At 48.9% G+C, this 18,908-nt stretch overlaps 1 protein-coding gene across 1 annotated transcript in view; it reads left to right on the top strand.

Moving 5' to 3' along the window:
- Positions 1–18,908, top strand: part of Pik3r6 (phosphoinositide-3-kinase regulatory subunit 6) — a 58,384-nt gene that overhangs the window by 27,053 nt on the left and 12,423 nt on the right. The window contains exons 7-18 of the mRNA XM_078042874.1: positions 661–793; positions 968–1,037; positions 2,138–2,315; positions 4,010–4,172; positions 6,313–6,399; positions 7,337–7,760; positions 8,121–8,199; positions 8,803–8,925; positions 11,159–11,269; positions 16,394–16,481; positions 16,795–16,865; positions 17,366–17,456. Coding sequence (XP_077899000.1) covers positions 661–793; positions 968–1,037; positions 2,138–2,315; positions 4,010–4,172; positions 6,313–6,399; positions 7,337–7,760; positions 8,121–8,199; positions 8,803–8,925; positions 11,159–11,269; positions 16,394–16,481; positions 16,795–16,865; positions 17,366–17,456 — 1,618 coding nt within the window. The remainder of the gene's footprint in view (positions 1–660; positions 794–967; positions 1,038–2,137; positions 2,316–4,009; positions 4,173–6,312; positions 6,400–7,336; positions 7,761–8,120; positions 8,200–8,802; positions 8,926–11,158; positions 11,270–16,393; positions 16,482–16,794; positions 16,866–17,365; positions 17,457–18,908) is intronic.

Raw genomic sequence — 18,908 nt, 5'->3', positions numbered from 1 at the left:
CGAGGCAGTGTGGAGAATTCATGGAGGGCTTCTGATGGCAGCTTGGATTTGCTCATAGTTACTACATCACTGATCCCTACAAGAAGGAAAGACATACCAGAAACAGATTTTTTAATGTCTTAGGAAAAGCACCCAGGAGCTGTGTGTAGTCTTGGGAGGTGGGAGAGGGAGTGGTGAAGAAGAGGAGGGGCAGGAAGAGCAAACCTGGGGCTTCCAGGGGAACTGGGATGATCATGGACCTTAGCTCCCCAGCAAAGGCCCAGGCCCAGGGCACAGAGAGGAAGAGGAGGAAGGGGCGGAAGGGGAACCTCTGGGCATTGTGGGAGACACCTGTGGCATGCAAGGAGGAACAAAGGAGAATCAAGGAGTAACTCCAAGATTCTGAGACTGCAGAACTGCAGAGGTGTGCGACCTGGGTGAGCAGAAGGGTTGGGAGGGGAGCTCATGGAGTGCAAGGAGATGAATTTCTTTCTTGGTTAGCTGGAGTGGGGCATGCAAGGGAGGTCTCAGATGCTGGGAAAAGAGTCTGGAAGTTGTGGACTTGGGAGAGAGCTGTGAGCTGAGTCTGGTTAGCACCTTCCTCCTTCCCCCCCCACCACCCCACCCAGGATCCTTCATGACCTAGAGTTCGGGGCACCCCAACTCCTCCCTCTCATTCAGGCCACAGGCATCACAGAAGAACTCTACCAAAGAACCTATGCCTTCTGCACCAGGTTACTGACCCTGCCCACCCCTTACTGCACAGTTGCCTTGGACTGCGCCATAAGACTGAAAACGGAGACAGCCGTCCCAGGTGAGGGCCACTGGACATCCTTATCTCCCATGCTGCTTTGCGAGCACCACCCAAGGTCTATCCCTTTTCTCCAGGATTCCAGGGAGCTCAAGAGTCTCAGCACCTTGCATGGGAGGGAGGAGGTTGGGAGTCAGAGACTCAAAGCCTCATTGGCTGACCTAGTCTGATCTGTAGGGACACTGTACCAAAGGATGGTCATTGCTGAACAGAACTTGACGAATGAACTGTATCCCTACCAAGAGAGGTGAGTGACTCCATTACGATTGCTGCCTGCAGCCCCTTTGAGATGTTGGGGCTCGTGTGATTGATCATGAGCAGGAGGACCCAAGAGGAGGCTAGATTGAAGAGTCCTGGCAGAGCTTGGTGGCCATGACTTCTGTCCTGCAGTGGCCTGAGCTTGGAGTTCAAGAGTTGTCAGGACGTATCTTTTTCTGGAGTCCTTTGGAAGGAAAAACCTCTGTTCTTGGCTGGATTCAGAGCAACCCTGCTCATGGGCAGAGGGTGCACCTGGCCCTGGTCCTGAGGCTACTCTGCAGTTCTACTGTTGAACCTCCATCCTGCCCTCGGCCATGATGGAACATCAAACCAGCCAGGCAGCCAGAGGCAGCTCCAGAATATCCATAGTGCGGAGGGGTTGAGGCCACAATCATGCAAGGAAATCTGTGTGTGCCCAGCCCTTTACATAGGACTGTCCACTGTTGGTGTTGGCGAGAGGGGTGATGACGTTGGGGGTATGTGCCTCTCTCTTCTGCAGGTACCTCTACTGGCTTGACACTGAAAAGGTGCAGCTTGAGTTGAGGTTTAGAAAGAGTGCAGGGAGGTAGAGGGAGACCCAGAGCAATTAGTGCTAGAGAGGTGGGGTGACAGTTGAGTCAGAAGGAGGATGTTCAAGAATGGTTTTCTGGTGTGTTCAGGGTGATGAGAGAAGATGGGGTTGGTTCATTGTTTAGAGATCTAGTTCTAGCAGGAAGGACTTAGGGTCCCTCCCAGAGGGTGACAAGGTAGGGTCAGGATGCTGAGGGAGGGAGCAGGATTTGGAACTTCCCTTGACACAGGGCTAGTCCTGCTTCCCTATATGAAGACAGTGGACCGCAGCCGAGGAAACTAGAACTGTCCCCTAGAAGGTTCCGTATGTGTTCCTATTTGCCACAGTCCCCACTACCCCTTATTGTCATCTCACTATAGATTTTTAAATTTGAGGCTCCTCTTTTCAGAGGAATTCTTGTGTTGTATGTGTGTGTGGGGGGAGGTGGCTCCAAAGCTTTGAGGGTGCCCATCCCCAGTGGCCCCTCTCCCAGCTGTCCTCTTCACCAGTCCTGCCCCTTCCCCCACCCCCACCCTCAGAGTGTTCCTCTTCGTGGATCCTGAGCTGGTGTCCGCCTCTGTGTGCAGTGCCCTGCTGCTGGAGATTGAGGCAGCCCAGGTGACCCCAGAGGCCTGCATGCGCCACGTGGTTTCCCACGCCCTGCAGGCGGCTCTGGGGGAGGCCTGCCACGCTGGTGCTCTGCACAGGAAGCTGCAGGTAACTGGCGCCCAGGCCCTGCATATCCACACCACTCACTCACTGATCTCTTCCTGCTTCTGTTTCATAGCACCTTTCCTCCCGTAAATCAGCAATGAATACATGCTTACTAAGGACAATCTGAAAAGTGCAGATAAGCTAAAGAAGAAAATAAAAACATCTCCACCCGGAAATAAAAGCCATGAACTAAATATTTTAGTATATTTCCCGAATAATAATATCAGTAATTATTATGGCCAATGTTTATTGATTGTCTATGGCATTCTAGGTACTCTGTTAAGCCCTTTAGGTCTGTCACATTTTTAAATTCTTCTAATGCTATGAAATGGATGCAATTATCATCTACATTTACAGAGAAGTTGATAACCTCATGGTCATACAAATACAAAGGGACTGAACTAGGATTTGAACCTGGCTTATATCAAGCTTCGATTTAAATTGCCTCCTAGCCCCCATCCCCCCTCCTTGATAACAAATTAAGATATTAAACTCTGTAACAGTTTTACATAATGCATATATATTTAGTATATAAGTATTTATTTTCCTATGCCATTGGAAATAAGCCACATAGAAATATTTTTCTTCCTAAAATATGAACTTCTAATAGTTGCACAATATTCTCTCTTGTCCTATGTTGCTATATTTTAACCCCCCCCCATTCTGGTTGTGGCGCATTTGGTCTGTTCCCAACACTTATTTATTTCCTAGCTTTTCTCTGACCTCAACCTTGGCCCCTATATGTGGCCCAAGAGATCAAGTAGGTTGAAGATTTTCTGGCCAAGGGTTAGCACCAGGTGTTGGATCTTGGGTGGTGGAGGACTGCTGCCTGTTCGGGTCACCTTTTGTGGGGTGGTGAAGACTGGGGAAGGTTGGATTCCATGACGGCTAAGGTTAGGAGATGCTAAGATTTGGGACAGTGATGCTGTTGCTGCAGGAGGGGCCAGGCACCCAAAAGGAAGGATGCCCTTAAGGTTTCAGCTGTTCCCTACTCAGCCTGCCCCAGGAAGTGAGCATGTGGTGGGGCTTGGGGTGAGGGGGGAGAGTCTTCAGTTCTTTTTTTCCAACTCCATGACTGAGACCCTGTTTTGCCCATCAAAATGCATTTGATGGCCCAAGCACAGTGGCACAGGCCTGTAATCCCAGCAGCTCTAGAGGCTGAGGTAGGTGGATCTTGAGTTCAAAGCCAGCCTCAGCATATTAGCAAGGCCCTAAGCAACTAGTGAGAACCTGTCTCTAAATAAAATACAAAAAAAAAAAAAAAAGAGCTGGGGATGTGGCTCAGTGGTTAAGTGCCCCTGGGTTCAACCCTGGTACCCCCCTCCAATGCATTTGATGGGGTACTCTTCCTATTGTTGTTTGCCATACGAAATTCTCCACAGCCTGAACCCTACACCTTGGATCCTTTGGCGGATCCTTCCTTTAGGTAATGTTGTATCCCTCCTTGAACCATTGTGGGCCACAAGCCATGTCCCCATAACAGGGGGTGAGGGGTAGAGATGAGTCTTGGTTGCAGGCAGCATAGGGCAAAATGCTGCAGGGCAGGAGGGGACCCTAGACGTCAGGTCCAGGTGCCTTTGACTGGCAGCTCCCACCCAGTCCTCAGGAACAGAGACAAGGTGCCCCGTGGGGCTGGCATGAAAGCTGATTGGGTGGATGCGGGGCCGGGGCTCAGGCTCTGACGTCCCTCTACGCAGGCCAGCTCCCGCCGTGTCCTGGAGCACTATTTCCACGCAGTGGTGGCCGCAGTGGAGCAGATGGCGAGCGAGGCCAGCCCAAGCCGGGCGGGACACCTGGAGAGGCTGGAGGAGATTTACTGCTCGCTGCTGGGGCCGGCGGCCACAAGGGGACGCTGCAGCGGTAAGCTGGGGACCTGCTGGGACACTTGACGGCAGGGGGCGACCGAGAGCAGCGCTGTACCCGCCTGGAGTCTTGCGGGATTTGGCAGAGCCAGACAGCGCCTGTCATAGTAGCCTGTGGATTGACAGGAATGCCCAGGGACATGGCAGGACCTGGGCTAAGAAGGTGGCTCATTTGGTCACGATAACTCGCATCTACAGAGGACCTACTACTATACACCCCAGTAGGAGTTCCAAGCATTTTACATATATTTAAATATAGTGCATATATTAAGTCAACCAATCACAGTAAACTTATGAATTAGAAATTATTATTCACCATTTTTACAGAGGAGAACAGTGAGTTAGAAAATCACTTAGCTCGTAAGTGGCAGAGCCAAGATTCAAATCCAGGCAGCCCAGTTCTTCACCACTGCATCGTAGTAACAGACAGATGTGATGGTGGGAAGACAGTCTGCAGAGGATCTAAAGTCAGCATCATTTGGATCCTGTGTCATAGATTGTTAACCTGCATGCTTCCTCTCTATGTGCATGCTCGTAAGACAATGGCATATGCTGATGGGGGCAAGCCCCATGTCGATGGGGAAACCCAGAATAGCCCAGAGAACCCAGAACATGTGTTTTCAGGCAGTTGCAGGATGATTCTGATGTATGTCCTGTTGTTGCAGGACCACCCAAAATATACATGGAAAGCGCCAGCCTGCATGTCTCAGAACACTTGGTCACTCACTGAGCATGCCTGGTTACAAGGCACAGCATAAAAGGCTGGAAACCACTGCCAGAGGTCAGTGTGCCAACCCTGGGGCTTGAATTTGGCCAACCCCCAGTTGGATGGAGGCTGCAGAAAGTCAGGGCGAGGCAGCAGGAAAGCCCCTGCCTAGACTCCATCTTCCCGATTTTCCTATCTTTTGTTTTGCTTTAAAATTCTAAGCCACCTCTGATCACAACATGGAAATGGGCTGCCCAGGGAGCCTCCCTCCTCCTGCAGCTGGAGCAAATCCTGTGGCCAACCGTGGGACTCTCTGGTCAGGTTCCACTTGCTAACATTCCGCATCACTTGCATTGATCAGGAGAGATCATCTGGGCCACACCCACCATCCAAGCCACATCTGGGGACACCTGTCTCCTACCTAGGCTTGTCCTGTGCATCTGACTGATCAGCCAGCACCCTGGTCCAGACCCTGCAGCTGTAGGGGGGCAGCCTGGGACAGTGACAATAAGCAGCACAGTGTCACAGATGAGAGCCAGGCTGCTTGGGCTCAAATCTTTGCTCTGCCATTTACTATTGTGACCTTGGGCCAGTTACTTCACTTCTTTGTGCCCTGGCTCCTCCCTGTTAATTGAGGATTATGTTACCTGTCCCCCAGGGTCGTTGGCACGATCCAGAGAGATGATTACAATGTCTGCCAGGTGAGTAGAACAGCCCCTAGCAGGTAGGAGGTGCTGGATGAAGCTTGGTTGCCCTCCCCTGAGGAAGTTCACAGCCTCATGAGGGAGGGGGCCGCAGCTGGGTAGGAGTTCAGCAGGAAACAGCCGAATCCTAAGGCTGCAGGTTAGGTGTGCCCAATGTGTACGCAATGAGTTCTGCTCAGAGAGAATGACCACCGTGGACCACCGCAGTGATCAGAAGGTTAGGGAAGGAGGGGCAGGAGGAGGGGCTGGCCCTTAGTTGATGGGGCCTCTTGGGCATGACTGGCAGGAGCAGAGGGCTGCATACAACCAGAAGCAGCTCTGAGAGATGGAGTTCTTTCCTGCCTCACTGGATGTGGGCAGGGTGTTGGAAGAACAACGGGAAAAACCAACGTGATCGTCACACGGTGCCGAGGACAGGATCGACCATAGAAAAGTCTGGAAAAGACTGTGTGCTGATTTGCGAAGGGCTCTGCAGCTGAGCTGGGCAGTTTGTAGGACACAGGGAGCTCCTGAGCATTCTTAAGCGAGGAGGTGACGGCAGCATCGGGCCCTGGAAGACCTGCTGATGGCAGAAATGGAAAAGCAGACCCCCCAAGCCCAGACACGGGCCAGAGAGGGTCCCTGCCACCCCTCTAGGCTTCTCCACAGGAGCTGGGCAGGTGGGAAGGGTGGAGGGGAAACCCACGACCCTCCTCTCTGTGGTCCCCACAGCCTGCTTCTTTCTTTAGGTGATCCTCTCCAAGACCGGCCACCGAACATCCCTCTGCCCAGCCCCTACATCACCTTCCACCTGTGGACAGACCAGGAGCAGCTCTGTACGTGCCCATGTCTCTGACCCCCTCCTGTTGGGAGCTGGCTGGAAACAGGGGTGTGTGTGCTTATGTCTGTGAGTGTCTGTGCACACGTCTTTTTGTGTCTGTTTCTGTGTGCTCTTCTGTACGTGTGCTGTGTGCCTGTAAGCCTAGCTCAGTGTTCTCTGTTCTTCCCCAAGTCGTTCATTGCATGCACCTGGAAGAAGGACACATTTTCTCCATGTTGGGATAGCTCAGGGTTTTAGCCACTGGTCTCAGAACATGCACTAAGCCATGTTGATGCCAACAGACAATGTCCCTAAGAGAGAGGCTAGCACAAAGCATTATGATTCCCAAGGCTGGAGGGGACCTTCCAGAATGACCTGCTTGTCCAATGCTTCCCCTTCACTCTGGTGACCGCCCCCCACCCTTGTCTTGTTTTCAAGTAAAAGAGGGAGGTCAAGGATGCAGGTTTGGGTGGGAAGTGCAGGGCTGGGGGACAGGGTTCAGATCCTGACATTTGATTTTGCATGCTTTTGGGTCATGCTATGCAAATGTGCTTCTCACTCTGGACCTCAGTTTCCCCATATGTAATAAAACAAAGGTGGATTAGAAAAGCTCGAAAATCTTCCCTGGAGCTGATGGTATCCTCTGGAAGCTACAGGGAATAGGAGGTTGGGAGGGTGCCAGACTCAGCTTAATTCAAGAGGAGCTGGTTTAAGCTGATTTCTTTAATGCAGGACTGCTCAGAGCCTTTAATATCTTCACTTAAGGGATTCGACCCAAAGGGACAGAAGTGTGCAGGGTTCTGAACCTTTGTTCCTTTGTGGAGCATCTTGTGGGCTTCTTCAGCTGAATGCGGTTTGAGCAACATGGAACCTTCACGGCTTTTCTGGGGAGGGGCCCTGCCAGCCCCAGATGCCCTGACCACTCTGACACTTCTCCCTGTGCTCCCGTCCAGGGAAGGAGCTGGTTCTCTTCCTCCGCCCACGATCCCAGCTGCGCCTCAGTGCTGACCTGGAGGCTTTGGATCTGCAGGGCCTTGGGCCAGACCGGGACTTGGCCCGGGTGTCCATGCTGTCCACTGACAGTGGCATTGAGCGAGACCTTCCTGTGGGAGTTGATGAGCTCCCTGCCCCCGGCAGCCCGGAGACGGAGCGGGCCGGCCTGCAGCGTAAAGGGGGCATCAAGAAGCGCATGTGGCCCCCCGACTTCTTGATACCCAGCAGCTGGGATGGACCACTGGGGCTGCACCGGAGGACGGGCAGGCCCAGTGGGGACGGGGAGCTGCTGCCTGGGGTCTCCCGGCTGCACACGGCACGGGTGTTGGTGCTGGGGGACGACAGGATGCTGGGGCGCCTGGCCCAGGCTTACCACAGACTCAGGTAGGGGCCCCCAGGAGGACGGCTGGGAGCTGAGGTGGGTCAGGGGCACAGGTGGGCCTGGTGTGTGCAGGTGAAAGATCAGAGAGGAGCAACTGAGGGTCAAAAGGAGAGGTCTGGGTGGGAAAGGGGACAGACACAACATAGCACACCCTGTGCGCAGCTCACAGAGCACTGCTGATCCCCGTCACCACCCTGCCTGGGAGTCATGACTGCACCCATTCCACATCTGAGAAAACAGAGGCTCAGGGAGCTGGTACAAACTTCCAAAATTCCAGTAATAATAAACGGCAGAGTCATATCGGTTTCACACCAGCCCCCTGCCCCTGCTCTTACTGTCTGTGCTTTGCTGCCTACTGCCAGGAAACGGGAGACCCAGAAGTTCTGCCTCACTCCCAGACTCAGCCTGCAATTCTATTACATCCCTGTGCTGGCGCCTGAGGTGACTGGACTCAGGAGGGGCGAGGGGACCATAGAGAAGGAGTGGAGGAGGGCTGGGAGCCCAGGGATGTGGGGGGGCGAGGGGAGCTGGGTGGGCAGACACACATCTGCAGCCTGGCATCTCCTGGCTCAGGAACCAGAATCACCAGCCTTAGAAGGTAGAGCTGGCAGAGACTTCAAGAGTCTTCTGATTCAGAACTCACCGATTTGGGGGTGCCTTGAGGGGTGCATGTGGCCAAAGACAGGTGCTCTCATGGGTTTCATTTTGTTTTTGCAAAGGAGTTACTTGCAAGCTTCTCCTCAGACATGAGTGTCCCTCTCTCTGTCACTCTTGTGTGCACATACACGCGCACATACACCCACACACCTGGATTCCTGAGATCACTTGCCAACGTCCCTGGCAAGCGATCCTTGGCAAAGGCTCTTCCTGCTTCGCCTGAGCTAATGAAGTAGAAGATTAATTTGTCTTTACATTGTGTGGACATTGAGGCCTGGAGAGGGTTAAATGATTGACCTACATTCATAAAGCACAGGCCCTGGTGTCTGGGGTCCTCTGACCAGCCAGGGAGGGCCTAACAGGTCTGTCCCAACCCCTTTTCCCCAGGAACCCTCAGCATCCAGGCAGCCGGAGCTGGGAGAGCTGGCTGCGTTCCTGGGCCGCGCAGACCCGTGGTATGAGAGCACCGTCAACACCCTGTGTCCCGCCATCCACAAGCTGGCTCAGATGGTAGGGGCAGTGAGGTGCAAGGGAGGGAAGGGCACAGGGTCTGTGCAGAGTGGGAGACAGAGGAGCCAAGTGGGGGGAGGAGGGCGGGATGGAGTTGGGAGGAGGTCCTTTGGAGATATTACACTTGACCCTTGACCTCAAGAGACTGTCTCCAGGGGCCTGAGGAGGGTAAAAGGGTATGCCAAGAAGAGCCTCCTTCAACCAGTATCTGGAAAGACACTGATTTGGGTCCAGACTGTTACAGAAAAGGCAAAGTAAAATATCCTTTTATAAATGGGTGGACCAAGGACAGCCCTTCTTTGGTGAGCTTTCTAGGATCATTTTTCTGTAACAACCAGTGTTTCCTGAGCACTTACAATGCCCTAAGCACTTACACCAAGAGACTTGCTCATCCAATTCTCATACCCCACCCCAAATAGGTTCTCATGTCTCCAGGAGAAATTGTTGCTATAACCCCATTTTACAGATCAAGAAGTTGTGGCACGAAGAGATTTGATTGCTTGACCCAAGTAACATAAATAAATAGTGGTGTCCCACATAGAATCAGGCAGGCTGGGGCTGGGGATGTGGCTCAAGCGGTAGCACGCTCGCCTGGTGTGCGTGCGGCCCGGGTTCGATCCTCAGCACCACATACCAACAAAGATGTTGTGTCCGCCGAGAACTAAAAAATAAATATTAAAAAAATTCTCTCTCTCTCTCTCCTCTCTCACTCTCTCTTTAAAAAAAAAAAAAAAAAGAATCAGGCAGGCTGACTCCTGAGCACATTCTCTGTTAAAAGAATAGACCATTCATCCATAGCCCAAGTATGTCTGGGAGCAGGGAGAGAACTGGCCTGAGAAGGCCTTTATGTATTCAGAGTTATAACCTTCTTATTGTCATAGATGTTGCAGACTTTTTTTTTTCCTCTTTGTAATTTACCTATCAGCTATTCGCCTTGCACAATTTAACATTTTTGTGTAGACAGACGTTTCACTTTTATTCTTTATGGCTTCTGCCTTTGGGGCCATGCTTTGAAAAAACTCTGCCAAGATTAAATATTCACTGATAATTTACCCAAAACACTTTTAGTGCCTCTATTCTTGCATCTCATTAATTAGCCCATCTGCAATTAATTTTAATGATTTGTGTGAAATATATAATTTTTGTGGAGTTTTTTTTCCCCCCAAAGGTTTAACCAGTTGTTTCTAAAGCTCTTAATTGCATAAATCATCATGCCTCATGCATTTGATATGCCACATTTATCATTTATAAATTCTTACATATGCTGCAGTTTATTTCTGGATACCTATTATCTTCTGTTGATCTATGCAATTCTGTACATGTTAACACTTTTCTATTTTAATATCTGGCAGGGTAAGGTTACACTTACTCTTCTTTTACAAAATTTTTCAGATTGAGCTTGTTTATTTATCTTTCCTTATAAACTTTAGAATTGCATTTCAAGTTTTAGTTTTATTTTCTTAAACTCTTTTGGGATTTTGATGGCAATTTAGAGGAGAATTAGCATCTTGAATGTATTAAGTTTCCCCTCTCTGGGATATAACTCTTTATTTATGAAAAACCACTTGTCTATCCATCAGTATAATTGTAGTTTTCATCACAGAGCTTTTGCCCATTTTTCACGAAACTTATTCCTTATGTTTGATAGTGTTTCTTGCTGTTGGGAATAGTTATCTTTCTCCCATTGCATTTGGGAGAACCTATTTCTAGTATAAAAGGAAGATATTGATTGTTTTATTTTTTTTTTACAATTATGATAAAAAATATGTCACATAGAATGTATCACTTTACCTATTTATTAATTAGTTAATTAATAGATTTAGAGAGCTGCAGAGCTCAAAAACAAAAAGATCACATGGTTCAACCTCTTGTTTTCCCTTGAAGGAAACTCAGGCCTCAAAAATGAGTAACCAATCCAAACCTAGAATCCCAACAGGCTCTTTCATCTTGAGTTATCTGTGAAAGAATCTTCCCTCTTCCCAGCACCCAGCATGGCGCCTTACATATTTAAGTGCTCAATATGTCTCTGTGGAATTGAAATGGAACAGATTTCCTGGGGAGATGGAACTCTGGACAAGTATATTTTGATTGGTGGTCAAAAAGGTTTGGAGTGTGTCGAAGGACCAGAGGGGTTTGTCCATCATAGAGTGTATGTGGGGGCTTTGGAATGTGGCACCTCCTACAGTATCCTGGAGGGAGATGGCTCAAGATATCCCCACCCCACACCCCACAGCCTCCTTGCTTGGACACATCCCGGACTGTGGATCCGTTCATCCTGGATGTCATCACCTACTATGTTCGCATGGGGACCCAACCCATCTATTTCCAGATATACACAGTCAAGGTAAGTCCCCCTCTCACAGGGCTCACAGGCTACCCATGCCAGCCCAAGACCTTACCACCTAAGTATCCTGGCTCTAGGGGAGCACTGGTCACCAGGCTGCAAATCATGAATGAACCCAAATACTTTTGATTGTCAACTTTAACTTCTTAATCTCTGGATGAATCTGATCATTATTAACTTCCAAGACCTCAGATCCAAGCAGATGGCTGGGAATCAGGGACCGTCTGCTCTGAATTCTGTTTTCCAGCCTCTGGTCATGAATTCCCGTTGCTCTAAGGCTCTCTCATTTTCTCCCCCTTGACACCTCGCTTCAGACTCCAGGAGACCTCTAGATTGCTGCCCGTTCTCACATGCACCCTCCCCTGCTGCCCCACTTCCTTCCCTGCTAGTCAATTTGTCATCTGAACCATTCTCCTCTGGTCCCTCACTTTCTTTTGCATGCCTTCTCTCCTCTCTCCCCTCCTGCCAAAATCCAAGCCCAGATCAGTGCTACGATGTGCCCTACATTTTGCTAAAGTTGGGCTTCCGAGGCCCCTTGGCTTGATGTCTCCCCACATTCCTAGTGTCCACCCTCTGCAGTGCCCACAGAGCTTCCTTGGTGAGCTCCCTCTTACTCTGGGACAATGACTTCTCCAATCTTCCACCACTTTCCTCAAAACCTTTCATTCAGCAAAGGACTTGTCCACCCACTCCCCTGAACAAAGAGAAAGGGAAGCTATTAGGTCCCCCCCAAACTCCCTACCTACACCCAGAAATGCATCGACACCCATTCCCATCTTTGCAGACTCCTGGCATGGATGTGAACCTCCTCCTCCAGTTCAGAATCCCTCACCTATTCTCTCATCTCAAATGCTCTCACTTCCTCCTGGACCTTCTTCCTCTCTCATTCGCTTTCACCTGTCCCTCACCATCATTTGGTCTTGGTAACCAAAAAAGAACAAAACAAACTTTGGAGAGTGGGGGAGGGGGTCCCAGGAATTGAACTCAGGGGCACTCGGCCGCTGAGCCCCCTCCCAGCCCTATTTTGTATTTTATTTAGAGACAGGGTCTCACTGAGCTGCTAAGTGTCTCATTGTTGCTGAGGCTGGCTTTGATCCTCTGGCCTGAGCCTCCCAAGCTGCTGGGATTACAGGCATGGGCCTTGAACCCATTGATAAATGAAGTTCCCACTTATTTTCCCCTTTAGGGTATGCATAGCAACAGGGCTTGGTAGGAGCAAACTGGAAGTATTAGTCTTTTTTCAGGTCTCTGTTTTATCTCTGACTTTTTTTTCCCCTCTCTGTTTCAAAGTTCCACACTTTAGGTGGCATTCAATGGTGAAAGAATTTGACCTAAATCCTTTAATTCCCAGGATTACCCAGTTCTTATGAGCTGATCCAGGTAGAAAGGACCTATTTGGGGAAGTCTGTGGGTTTTTTCTGCTCTAAGACCATTGGTGTTTTCTTAGTGGCTCTTCCTGCAGAGACAACAGAAGTGGCCAATACACTTGCATCCTGGCTTTATTCTGCCCAAACCTTTAAAGCTCCAGCCCCAGGAGGCACATGGTCTGAGCTCCAGGGTGCAACAGGCAGCACCACTATAGAATGAGGATTCCTAAATCCCTCACCAGGAGGGAAGGAGTCTCATTGCCATCCATCCTGCTTGTCCCCATAAAGTTCTTCTTCTAGCATCTTTACTTAAAATTCTGTTCCCTGCTCCTGCTTTGTTTTGCAGATTATTTTAAGGTTCTGTTTTCATTCAAAATGTCCAAATATGTTTCTGGTTCATAATTGAACAGGTTTACCGGGAGATATCATGAAAAAAACAAAGAGAGAGAGAGAGATGGTTAATAATTCACTAAGAATTAAAGACATTTAAATTACCCAGGGTCTTTCACATTCTAGGCAAGCCTTCTACCACTGGAATACATCCCCATCCCCTTTAAGTTATAGTAAGACTTGTCATTGAGGTGGATTTGTTCAGACAGTATTAAAATGTACTTATCTAACAAACAGCTTTTGAATGTATATTATACAGCAACAGGAAACAGGGACTATAAAATACTTCACATTCTATTTTTTTCTTTAGTAAAGGACAACTAATTAGCATAAATATGACTATTTGCTTTTGTTGACAAAATATCTATGTATTTATGGCATATAACATGTTGTTTTGCAACGGCTAAGCATTGTAGAATAACTCTATGGAGATAATTAACATGTGTTAGCCCAGGGGCACTCAACCACTGAGCCACATCCCCAACCCTATTTTGTATTTTATTTAGAGACAAGGTCTCACTGAGTTGTCTAGCGCCTCACTTTTTGCTGAGGCTGGATTTGGACTCATGATCCTCCTGAACTGCTGAGATTACAGGCATGTGCCACTGCACCTGGCTTACCTCTGAGTGAATCCACACGTTCCCTAGGTCTGGAATGCCATCTCTCCCCCACCTCACATTCCCTCCTTCACTCCCCATGACTCTTCCATCCTATATAAAACTTCTCTGACCTACCTTACTCTCACCCCAGCTGGATTGGGTACTGCTTCTCCATGTAACTATAATGTTCTGGGTGTGACTCTAGCATATTATCTACTGATCTCTAATATTCTTGCAGAATATGTCGATCCTCACCCAAAAGAGGCATCCCTTGAAATAAATAATTGTATTCCATTCATCCTTGAATCTCCTGCAATGCATGCATCCATGTGTCGATGGACGTGTATTCGCGCATGCGCACTCAAGTAAATGCGAGAAGGTGTCGCTGGGCGGTCCTGAGGGATCCACTGGTGGGATGAGTGTTCAACTAGAGGCACTGTATGCCGGTAAAACATTCGTAGCTGTGCCCTCTGGTTCCTCCACTTGATGGCTTTGAGATCATGGGCATCACTCCCTCTCCAAAATTAATTTTCCCCATATTTAAAATGGGAATATAATCTTCACCTATCATAATGTTCCGGTGAGAATTCAACTGAGTAGAAAAATATAGTAAACAGATGGCAAAGATGAGGGCAAGGTGGTGGACATACAAAAGATGCCAAGACAGTGTGAAGAACTTGGATTAGGATCCCTGCTTTGCTACTTGAGACCCTGGGCAAGTTTAACAACTCAGAGCCTGAGTTTTCAGACCCCTCCAATAAGGCCAAAGACCTACTTCCCTGGATGGCCATAAGGATTAAATGAGATCCTGTGTGTCAAGTGCCCACCAGAGGGTCCACTACAAAAGGGTTTCCCAATGAAAGGTATTCTTGAACCCTCCAGGGTTTCTGTCCCTTGTTCCTTCATGCTTTTGTGCTCCTGTATCCAAAGATCCAATCTACCCACAGTCCCCCAGCAAACCACTGTGATATAGTCTTCCTTATAGATATGTCATCCCAGAATGCAGTTGGGGTCACCCTGCTTCTGAAAACCTAATTGATATTTGCCTGACTCCCCATTTCACATTCTAGAGAAGGTTGCATGCCCTGACATTTCTGCAGGCACCTGCTAACTGATACCTCACATCCATCTCCACTTCCAGCTTCCTGTCTTACTGAATTTTTATTCTTCAGTCGGCTTCCAGAAGTGGATCTTTTACTTACTGCCTCCCTGATTTTGACCTAAATGCAGGATTTAGGTCAAATTTTCCTGGAATTCCAAAAAGCAAAATAAAACACCAAAACACAATCATCTCACAATGGCAAAGGAAATAAACATCTTGTCAACACAAATACCTTAAAACTAAAGGTTTGGCATCTCTCAGTGCCCTTCAGCCCTGGGTCTGGAGAGTTCTGGCAGCTGTTTGCTGACTTGTTGCAATGAGGGAGAATGCCCACCAGGGGGTGCCATGGGGCATCACAACAGGCTGCTAGGAGGAACCTAACTCTTGAATTTGGGCTCCTGTTCCAGGATTTGGGGGAGGGTTCCCGAAAGCAAGACTCTTTTTTCTTGAATTGGATGCTGGCAAGAAATGGGAGTAAGTCAGTGAGTGACTGGGCTTCTCAGTAATTTTTACCAGAGAAGCTAAGAAGTCAGCTAAAGAATTGTATTGTTGGCATGGGGGGCAGGGGGGTGGCTGCACAATGTCCCTGTTTGTGTCTATATTTGGATATGTTTGTGGAGTGATCTGGTTTTGTCTTGACCCATCATGGTCATGTAGCATGGCTTGCATATTGGCTAATGACATCAGCATCCATGAAGTTGCTAATGGTCAAGGGGACACACCATGGCCTCCCTCCCGGCTTTAAGAGGCTTCATTTCTCCTCTCCACATTCCTGTCCTCAAAAAATCCTTGGTCACTCTTTCATGTTGTCCAGACACCTTTCCTTTTCCCCCAGCCATCCCTGGTCCTCAATGTGAATTTTGTCTCCCACCCTCCCTGCCCCTTTAGACCGTAGTGGTTACTAGGTAGTTTGGGTGTTTAGCCATAGTTTCTTCCAATATTTATAAAGATTCATGTGCTCCTTAACAACAGAGACATGATTCGAGAACTTTGCCATTGGATGATTTTGCCACTTTGAAAACATTCTAGAATGTATGAATTTACACCAGTCTACGTGGCATCTTGATGTGCACTTAAGAAACTTGGTAAATATGAGATGTATAAAGTGTCTGCTGGCATATCAGGGCACGCTGATTTACAGGGAGCTGTTTCTTATTTATATGTAGAGGGAATACACTCTAAAATAGCAATAAAAACAGTGTAATATACAACCTAGTAGCATAATCATGTATAATCATCTTCAAATACTATACGCATAATTGTATGTGTGATGCCTTTATATGACTGGCAGCACAGGGTTTTTTTCTGCCAGCATTGCCACCAGCATGTGAATAAGATGCTGTCCCATGCACTTGCCTCTCTAGGTGATGGGGATTTTTGAGCTCCATTGTAATCCTGTGGGACCACTGCTGATATGTATCCTATTGATGACCAAAATATGGTTACGTGACACATGGCTATATGTCATGTTGCTGTAGATAGGGATAGATTCAAACCTAGGTATTCATTTCATGCAGCTCAGAATCTAGCATTGGGCAGGTAGGGTGGGGGACACCTTCCCCCTCTCTGGGCATCCTCAGGCTGTGGAGTCAGAAGCAGCCTTCCCCGTATCTCCTTTCTTTCTTCCCTCCCTCCTATCCCCTCTCCCTTCCCTTCCTCTCTTCAGATGTTTAGTGACCTGAGCCAGGACCCTACAGAGGACATTTTCCTCACTGAGCTAAAGGTGAAAATTCAAGACTCCAAGATCCCCAGAGGTGAGCATCTACCTCCCTTTTCCCAGAGGGAAAATGAATCCCGCACACTTTTCCTCCCACCTCTCAGCCGGTGGCACCACTTCATCCAACCTTGCTGTACCCCACACCTCTGCTGAATGCCAGGTCTGCCCTCCCCTCCCTACAAGATCCCCCAAACCGAAAAGCAGCATGGAACCCACCCGCCATGTGCTGCCCTTCTGTCCAGGGAGAGCTACCTGGTCAGTCCAGCAGCTCAGCGACAGCCTCAGCCAGGGGCAAAGTCAGGGTGGAGGCTGGGATCTCACATCTCCTGCCTCTGCTCATTTTCCCTCAGAGGGCTTTTCACCCCGGAGGAGAGGTGTGGCTGAGGGCCCAGGTGCAGAGCTCTCCATGTGCTACCAGAAGGTCAGTGTGTGTGGACACGGCCAGGAGGGACACCTGATGGAACTGGCCTCAGGGACATGGGGTGGGGGACAGAGAAGCAGATGGAGCCAAAGGAGACTTCTTCCCCTTTCCGGAAGGTGCCACCAGTTTCTACATCTTCAGAGGGTTTTGCAGGTCCTGGTGGGTCAAGGTTCACCTTATAATACAGGAGATGATGAGATCCAAGAAACAAGAGCGCTGTCCCCTGGCTCAAAAATCTCTTCCTCCCCCCGTTGACCACGTGCTTGCACTGATGGCACTGGGCTCTTATTCCTTTGGGACTGGGAGGCTGCCTGTGCTTGCTGGGGCTAGTAACACACTAAGCCTTTCTCTCTGCTGGCCCCTTCTGGGAATCGGTGACATGGACAAGAGGCTTAGGGCAGGTGTGGGAAGCCCAGGGGAGGTGAGACTGTGCATGTGAGGATGCATGGGGTGGGCACACCTGGAGAGCCCCCATCTGTTGCTCAATCCCCTCTCCCCAGGCTCTGCTCAGCCACCGGCCCCAAGAGGTCACCGTTAACCTGAGGGCCACTGGGCTGGTCCTGAAGGCCATTCCAGCCAGTGAAACGGAAGGTGAGGAGCAAAGAAAGAAAAGGGATCAGAAGAGGAAAGGTGGGGAGAGAAGAAAGGTGGGAGGAGCGAACCAAGCACTAGGAGCCAGGGGGAGCCAGGGGGAGCCAGGGGAGGGAGACCCCACATCATCCCCACCATCACAGAACCCAGGCTGGGGTGAGCTGAGCCCCATGCTGTGCTGTTTGAAGCATGGTCCCTGACCTCAGGTGACTTCCTGTCAAGTACCCCAGTCTCCGGCACAGACCTGGAGGCTGCACCTCTGCATCCGGAGGGACTCAAGGAAGGATTGCTGGTGACCTCCCACCTTTGAAGTGGACCTGCCTGCAGAATGGGTTGTGTTGTTTAGGCATTTGGGAATTTTTTTGTTTTTGTTTTTGACCAGGGATTGAACACAAGGGTGCTTAACCCCTGAGCCACATCCCCAGCCTTTTTTATTTTTTTTTTGAAGCAGGGTCTCGCTAAACTTCTTAGGGCCTCACTAAGTTGTTGAGGTTGGTTTTTGAACTTGTCATCGTCCTGCTTCAGCCTCCCGAGCACTGGGATTACAGGAGTGTGGAAATTTTGGAACACTGCTGCAAAAAAAAAAAAATGGAGATAATAAAAGATACCAATGTATGTGCATATAAATTATAAATATTAGCTCTCACTGTGAGATCCCTGGTATCCTGGAATAATGGAAAGGACAGTAGCATGACTTACCAACCATTCCACACATGTATAAAAGTGGGGAAGTATGTTATGTTTGACCCATGAACTCCTTTAAGCATGTTAACCCCATGAGATAGGTATTACTAGTATTACTAACTTTTTACTAGAGAGGAAACTAAAACAAAGAAAATAACTTACCCTCGGTGACCTCTGAGGAAGAGTCAGGCACCTTCACACTACATTCCTTACCACTGCTCCACACTACCCCCCTAAGGTGGCCATAACTCACTTCAGGGATGTGACCCACAGATGCTTCTAGAAGATCACTTCTGAGCAAACAAGAAAATTCACTCCCATAGAAAGATATTTTGTTCCCCACTCTATTCCCTGTGCCCCACCCCATGTCCAGGTTCATAGTAGATATTCAGTGAACATTTGCTGAATAAATGAAGTGCTCCTTTACACACTAACATTTGTTTTAAAAATGAATGAATGACGCTGGGCGCAGTGGTGCACGCCTGTAATCCCAGCAGCTCTGGAGGCTGAAGCAGGAGGATCGCAAGTTCAAGGCCAGCTTCAGCAACTTAGTGAGGATCTAAGCAACTTAGCAAGACCCTGTCTCAAGATAAAAAAATAAATAAATAAAAAAGTGTAGGGGATGTGGCTCAGTGGTTGTGTACAGGTTTTGTACACATACAGAATGTAGGCTGTGAGAAAGTTTCACACGTCATCTGCAAATTCCACTTGCCTAGAAGCGATTTTATCAGAAACGGATAATATTTCTAGAGTTTCTTCTTTGCACCA

This window comes from Ictidomys tridecemlineatus, chromosome 3, assembly GCF_052094955.1.
Source record: "Ictidomys tridecemlineatus isolate mIctTri1 chromosome 3, mIctTri1.hap1, whole genome shotgun sequence".
Classification (NCBI taxonomy): domain Eukaryota; kingdom Metazoa; phylum Chordata; class Mammalia; order Rodentia; family Sciuridae; genus Ictidomys; species Ictidomys tridecemlineatus.
Note: the sequence above shows the minus strand (reverse complement) of the source record. Positions and strands in the feature narration are given on the sequence as shown.